This window comes from Zea mays, chromosome 1, assembly GCF_902167145.1.
Source record: "Zea mays cultivar B73 chromosome 1, Zm-B73-REFERENCE-NAM-5.0, whole genome shotgun sequence".
NCBI classification, from domain to species: domain Eukaryota; kingdom Viridiplantae; phylum Streptophyta; class Magnoliopsida; order Poales; family Poaceae; genus Zea; species Zea mays.
The window spans coordinates 20,584,033-20,591,541 of record NC_050096.1 but is presented as its reverse complement, the minus strand read 5'-3'; the positions used below and the strand labels follow the sequence as shown (position 1 = coordinate 20,591,541).

The 7,509-nt window shown below is 48.0% G+C and overlaps 1 protein-coding gene across 1 annotated transcript; it reads right to left on the bottom strand.

The window, feature by feature from the left end:
• Positions 1–410: 410 nt before the first annotated feature.
• On the bottom strand, positions 411–2,030 carry umc1467 (Nodulin-related protein 1). Its single transcript, NM_001174867.1, has one exon. It carries the CDS (start codon positions 1,971–1,973, stop codon positions 660–662), a length of 1,314 nt encoding a protein of 437 aa, NP_001168338.1. The 5' UTR covers positions 1,974–2,030; the 3' UTR covers positions 411–659.
• Positions 2,031–7,509: the final 5,479 nt, after the last annotated feature.

Below are 7,509 nucleotides of genomic sequence, written 5' to 3'. Positions count from 1 at the left end.
TGGGTGCACTTGCGAAAATATTCCATAGACTTGTGCATTTTCTGTTTGCTATGGAATCAGGAAAGGTAAAATACTAATAGTTCTGACACTGCTTGAAGCCGATGACATAAGACCACCTGTGGTTCAAATTCAACAATCCTCTTAGCCTCTCGTCTATATGACTTATTGTCTACTTCCAAGACATTAGTTTGATTTAGATACTAAATTATTTGTATCTTCATGGCTGATTAGTGTCACTGTCTCAGGTTCAGCAAAACTAAAATCAAGTTCAGGAAAAGAAGCACATCCATGCACTAGTACTCAGTATGATAAGATCAAGAACCAACACATCAGCACAGAAATTTCAAACAATAGGACCCTAACAGCAATAGATAATCAATGAAAATGTATTCAAGAGTTTCACTTATTGTAAGCACGATAACATAGGATACATATTATTTTAGTCAGAACTAATATACAACATGAATAGCAGAGCATCCAAGCTTTTATTATCCCAGCAGCACATTAAGCATTCATGTCACAACACACAGACAACATAAGCAATGCACTTGTATTACATCCTATGATGGAAACCTCGAAAATGTCACTACTTGGAGACAATAAACAGGACAAGTGACTAACCAAACAAGTCCTTCCTGAATCATGATATGGAAGATTAATCAGCGCTTCTTCAAGAAACCTTCTGCAAGCTTTAAGTAGTCTCCCATGCCGCCCCCACTGTCCCCTTCCCCATCCTGTTTCTTCATGAAACCCTGTGCCAACTTCAGGTAATCTCCAATACCACCACTCTCTGATCCATCCTCGCCATGCTTCTTCTTCTTGTCGTCTTCCTCCTTGCCATACTTCCCTCCACTATAGCCACTAGCCTTCTTGTTCCCCTCCTCTTCCTCATAGCGTCCCCCTGAGTGTCCACTAGGCTTCTTCTTGTAGTCCTCTTCTTCGTACCTTCCTCCATGACCTCCACCACTGGAAGCTCCATAACCATATCCACCACCACTCGGCTTCCTGTACTCATCATCTTCCTCATACCTCCCTCCGCCATGACCACCAGCTGGCTTCTTGCTGTACTCATCTTCATATCTTCCTCCACCTCCATATCCACCAGCACTAGGTTTCTTCCTATAATCATCTTCGTCCTCATACCTTCCTCCGCCATAGCCACCACCACTCGGCTTCTTCCGATATTCATCATCTTCATACCTGCCTCCACCATAGCTACTGCCACCACCACTCAGAGGCCTCTTGTATTCATCTTCCTGCTCATACCTCCCGTCACCAAAGCCGCCACCTGTAGGCTTCTTGTAATTATCTTCTTGTTCATACCTCCCACCACCATAGCCACCACTTGTGGGTTTCTTCTTGTAATCATCTTCATCCTCGTACCTTCCCCCACCATAGCTACCACTGCTTGGTTTCTTCCTGTAGTCATCTTCATCCTCGTATTTTCCTCCTCCATAGCCACCGCTGCCTGGCTTCTTCTTGTAGCCTTCTTCTTCCTCGTACCTTCCACCTCCATATCCACTACCACCACCAGGCTTCTTCTTGTACTCATCCTCCTCATACCTCCCGCCACTAGGCTTCTTCTTGTACCCCTCCTCCTCCTCATACCTTCCCCCTCCGTGGCCACCGCCGGGATTCTTACCGTACTTGCCTTCCCCGTCCCCCTGATGCTTGCCGCCGGCCCCGTCCTTGCGGCCGTACTGGTGGAGGTACTCCTCGGCCTTCTCGAGGTACCCACCGACGGGCTTGCCCTCGAGCTTGCCGTACTGGGAGGCGGCGTGGAGCAGGTCGGCCGCCGCGCCGGCGACGCGGCCCTTGTCCACCTTCTCCAGGCTGTGGTCCTGGAGGGCCAGCTTTGCCGCCTCCGCCACGAGCTTCGCGCTCGAGGCAAGGTCGCCGCTGCCCCCGCCGGACGGACGGTGCTGGGAAGGGCGGCGGCGACCGGAGTCCTCGTCGCCATCGTAGGAGGCCATTTTCTTCGGGGGTGGATCTAGAGAAAGATAAGCGAACAAATGGGGTTTTGCTTTGGGTGGTGCCTGCGATGCCGTCGGGGCGGTTCAGTGACGCGGGTATATGTTCTTGCCCCGCCCGCGGCCGTCGTGGGACGGTGGGAGGTTCCCTCTCGGTCTCGGCAAAGCGTGGGATGGGAAGCCGCGTACGAAACACGGGCGCACGGCCGACGGCTGGTCGGCTGCGATGACTGGGGAAGCCAAAGCGAGAGACAGGAGACGTGTGTGTCACAGTGTTAGCCTTTCGTTTGATTTGGCTCGTCTTATTTAAAAATTTTGTGAAATAATTAAAATTTCAAAGACTATATTATTATTATTATATGACAAAAAATATCACAATGAAAATTAATATTAATTATAAAAAAATAATAAGATGAGTCAAACTTAGAAAAAAATCATTATAATTTAAAATAGAGAGAGTATACCTGATTATGGGTTACCCGATCCTACCAATCCGACCTGATCGACTGGAAAAAAACTCGGTCCGACCTGACCTGATCAATGTAACGGACGTGTGCGGGACATTATTTTTGACCCACAATAATTCACGGACCGGGTACTATCCATGATTTTGACCTAAAATCTAAGTATCTAACCTAAGCCGAAAAACCGACTCAAAGCCAAAAAACCCAACCAAAAAAATCCGACACGTCAAACAGAGAGTCACGGACCGATCCGACACTAGACATGGATCAAGTACGGGCCATAATAAATAGCCTACAACCGGATCTTAAGTCGATCTGAACCCGATCTGACCTGACGTTTGAACAAAGAGTAGTTTATAAGAAAGTGGTTTTATTTATCTCAGTTTCTAAAATAACTAAAGTGTCTGTTTGGAAGTCAGTTTCTAGAAACTCGTCTGTAGCATTTTTTTAATTGAAAATGACCAGCCCACCCCTCGAACAACGAACAGGTGCCATGGGAAAAAAATTTGTTGCAGCCCGACTGCAAACCAGGCTGTTTGCAGCCCCTCACAAAAAGGTGGATAGGCCCCACCTGCAGGTCCACCAGATAACGTTTTAGTTGTATTATTTACCTGCGGGTGGGGCCTATCCACCTTTTTGTGAGGGGCTGCAAACAGCCTGGTTTGCAGCCGGGCTGCAACAAATTTTTTTCCGGTGCCATGGCGCATAACTCGAGGTGACGACGATGCTGGTTGGGGGTGGCGGCGCAGACCTTGGGACGAAGGCGTCACTGGTTGAGGGCGGGGGCGTGGACCTTGGGGCGACGACGCAACATGTTGTGGGCGACAGGGCATCACAAGGTTGGGAGCGACGAGCAGCGCGGGGACGCGTGGTCCTGCAACCGTGCGAGCAGGTGCGTGCGGCCGGCGGCCCAATGATGCAGGCATGCCGCATGCGGATGTGTCGTAGTCTCGTAGATGAGGGAGTGGCAGGAGGCATAATTTTGGCAAAGTAACCAAGGATAGCGCGTAATTGGGCCCTAAGAAGCTGGTTTTAGCTAGGCTAACTTAGATTATTGGGTTTTAAGAAACTAGGAAACTAATTTTAAGAAAATGAGAAAAAAGCTACCTTAGTTTGGAAGCATTGTAGTTTTTATAATCCAGTTTTAGCATTGTAGTTTTTATAATTCAGTTTTTCAAAAACTATGCGCTTATAAATAGGCCCTTACAAGCATCTAGTTTTTAGACCGTATCCATCAGTTCATTTATACGGTCACTCAAAATATTGTTTTGCATTGTTGCATTGTAGACTGTATTATTCGGAGAGTAGAGTTTAAATATGATATGAGGATGAGTAAGCTGCTATAGTTAGAGCTAGTTTGGGAACTCCATTTTTCCAAGAGATTTCTATTTTCCAAGGGAAAATGAATTAATTTATCTTAAAAAAATAGAGATCTCTTGGAAAAATAGGGTTCTCAAACTAGCTCTTAGCTCTTTAGCCTTTAGAAAACTGGTTTATAGAAACTGAGATACTTCCAAATATATCAACTTATGCTTCGATTTTATAAAATGGATTCTCAATTTTTAAGAAACCAATAAGCTAGTCTTTCTATTTCCTAGCTAAAAACAGTTTTTGTCTTAGAAATTACGTATCACACTTAGTAGGTTATGGTAATTGCCACCACCACAAGGCCTACTATCCCCTCGATGTCCGACCGATTTAAATGTTTAATTATAGTTTAAATTCAAAAATACGAGTTCAAGTTATATTTAAAATTGGTGGCAAATAAAAATAAAAGAAATAATTGAATCAATTATTTTTAAGATAGAGTAAGGGTAGACTTATCTTTGTGTAAAATGTTAAAAATTGGTTTCATAAACTAGGTTCCAAATATGCATATCCAAATTTTTTTCATAAACAAGTTTGTATAAACTAAGGATAGTGTCGGGTACCTAAGAATAGGGTAACCAAAGAAGGCCCAAAGGCCTCCCAAAATCGACCCACGAACCAGCCAGCCCACCTGCCAAGCAGCTCGACATAAAGGTCCAAAAGGCCTTCCAGGGACGGCCTGCCAAACCGACTGATCCGCCCGTCGAACAAATACCGCTGAGCAACTCAGCGAGATGGGGCTTATGACCAACCTGCCCGCCGAGCAACCCATCGAGGCGGGGCTGTCGATCAACATGTTCGCCGAGCAACCCAGCAAGACAATAGACGACTCTTAGGCAAACACCTCTACTGAAAGGAAGAGCCAACCTAGTACTATCGAGCCACGTCGACACGATGGACATCACCGAGCCATGCCAAACCATGGAAGCAATACCGAAGGGTCTCTATCAAGCACGACCCAGGATATGTATCCCCGCTTAGGGCTGAAAAAAAGCTCGTGCTCAGCGAGCCGACTCGAGCTCGTTGCAGCTCGGGCAGGCTCGAGCCGGCTCGCAAGCTGCCGGCGAGTCGAGCCGAGCCGGTTTCTCAAGCTCGAAAAATTCCCGAGCCGAGCCGAGCCAGCTCGCACAAGCTCGCGAGCCGGCTCGCGAGCCAAGCCCACGATGCGCACCAACAGGCAGCAACAGAGCAGCCCAATACGAAGAGGCCTACAAGCAAAGCAACCGCCTAAAGCCCAATACGAATAGGCCCACAGGCTTGCGAGCCAGCTCGAGCCGACTCGCGAGCCGTACCCGAGCCGAGCCGAGCCTATTTTGGCAGCTCGTTATACCGGCGAACCGAGCCAGGCTCGAGCCTTTTCACCTCTGAGCCGCACCGAGCCGAGCCGAGCCTGGCTCGGCTCGGCTCGTTTCCAACCCTATCCCCGCTGATCAGTGGGACCGGACAACCCTAGCTGCAGAGACCTCAGCATTGGGGTCTCTACGGTGACCCATACACTAGAGGGGATGGGGCAATACGACGTACCAGGCATATGCCTATGCATGATGAAAGGTGACGCTAAGGGGATGACAGAATACGAACCTGTACTGAAGACATCCCTAAACCACGCCTTGAGCTGACTCGACAGAACCCACCAAACACCACCACGACTAAATCAGAGTAGCTATAGGAACCCATTAGAAGGCAGACGAGATGTAACGCCATGGCAAAGGTACGGCGGCGCATGACCTAGTAGATGACTCCATAGGGGCTACGAGGCCCAGAAGCACGACCTAGCAAACAAGACCATGGAGGCTACGAGGCCCAGAAGTTGGAGACCGAACTCCACCCTAGTAGAATACAAGTTCTCATTGTAACGTCTACCCTTGTGAAAGGGAAATGTGCCCTTGGGCCATTTCTAAGTATTTTGGTGATTTAGTGTCTAACACAAGTGCCTAAGTGTAAAATGGTGGACAAAGTACAAATCAAGGATAAAGGTATGTTTCTCAGACTTAGTACATTGTTTTAGAGACTAATGTATTGTGTCTAAGTGCTGGAAACAGGAAAAATCGAATTGGAATTGTCTTGGCTTGAGCAGCCAAGACTCTGCTCAGTCTGGGAGCACCGGACTGTCCGGTGGTGCACCGGACATTGTCCGGTGCGCCAGGCTGACTCAAAGCAAACTGACCGCTCTCGGGAATTCACCGGCGACGTACGACTATAATTCACCGGACTGTCTGGTGTGCACCGGACTGTCCGGTGAGCCAACGGTCGGCCAGGCCAACGGTCGGCCGCACGATCTGCGCGGGACACGTGGCCGAGCCAACGGCTAGAAGGGGGCACCGGACTGTCCGGTGTGCCAACGGCTCTCTGGCTACCAACGGTCGACTTCGCTGAAAAAGGAAAGAAATCGGGCACCGGACAGTGTCCGGTGTGCACCGGACTGTCCGGTGCGCCACGCGACAGAAGGCAAGATTTGCCTTCCTGGAATGCTCTCAACGGCTCCTAGCTGCCTTGGGGCTATAAAAGGGACCCCTAGGCGCATGGAGGAGAAGACCAAGCATCCTTTGAGCACTATTGATCACTCACACATCATTCTTGCGCACTTGTTCGCCATTCTAGTGATTTGAGCCCCGTTCTAGTGTGCTAGTCTTTTGAGCTCAAGTCTGGGTCTTATGTGTGCGTATTTGCTGTGATCTTTGTGTCTTGTGTGAGTTGCTCATCCCTCCCTTACTCCGTGATTCTTTGTGAACATCAAAAGTGTAAGGGCGAGAGGCTCCAAGTTGTGGAGATTTCTCGCGAACGGGATAAGAAAAGAAAAGCAAAACACTGTGGTATTCAAGTTGATCATTGGATCACTTGAGAGGAGTTGAGTGCAACTCTCGTCCGTTGGGACGCCACAACATGGAGTAGGCAAGCGTTGGTCTTGGCCGAACCACGGGATAAACCACTGTGTCATCTCTGTGTTGAACTCTTTGTGGTTATCGTATTGTGCAAGATCTTCTCTCTAGCCACTTGGTGATTATTGTGCTAACACTTAACCAAGTTTTGTGGCTTAAGTTTTAAGTTTTATAGGATCACCTATTCACCCCCCCTCTAGGTGCTCTCAATTGGTATCGGAGCCGTTCTCTTCAAGAAGGGACTAATCGCCCGAAGAGATGGATCCTAAGGGAAAGGGGATGGTGGTCAACAACAACGAGAAGGAGTCTATCTTCAACGAGCCGAAGGATGACAAGCCTACCGACTCGGGCTCGGGCCACAAGCGCAAAGACGGGAAGAAAAAGAAGACGAGGCGCATCAAGGAGATCGTCTACTACGACAGCGACGAATCTTCCTCTTCCCAAAAGGATGACGACGACTACGAGAAAAAGAAAACGGTCAATTCGAACTTTTCTTTTGATTACTCTCGTATTCCTCAAAGTACAAATGCTCATTTATTATCTATTCCACTTGGTAAACCTCCTCATTTTGATGGAGAGGACTACGGATTTTGGAGTCACAAAATGCGTAGTCACTTGTTCTCTCTCCATCCTAGTATATGGGAGATTGTAGAGAGTGGAATGCACTTTGATAGTACGGATAGTCCCATGTTTATTAATGAGCAAATTCATAAAAATGCACAAGCTACTACTGTTCTTCTAGCTTCATTGTGCAGGGATGAATACCACAAAGTGAGCGGCTTGGATAACGCCAAGCAAATTTGGGACACCCTCAAGATCTCTCATGAG

Coding starts and splice junctions, on each gene's coding strand:
- umc1467 (NM_001174867.1), bottom strand. CDS start 1,973: ATGGCCTCCTACGATGGCGACGAGGACTCCGGTCGCCGCCGCCCTTCC.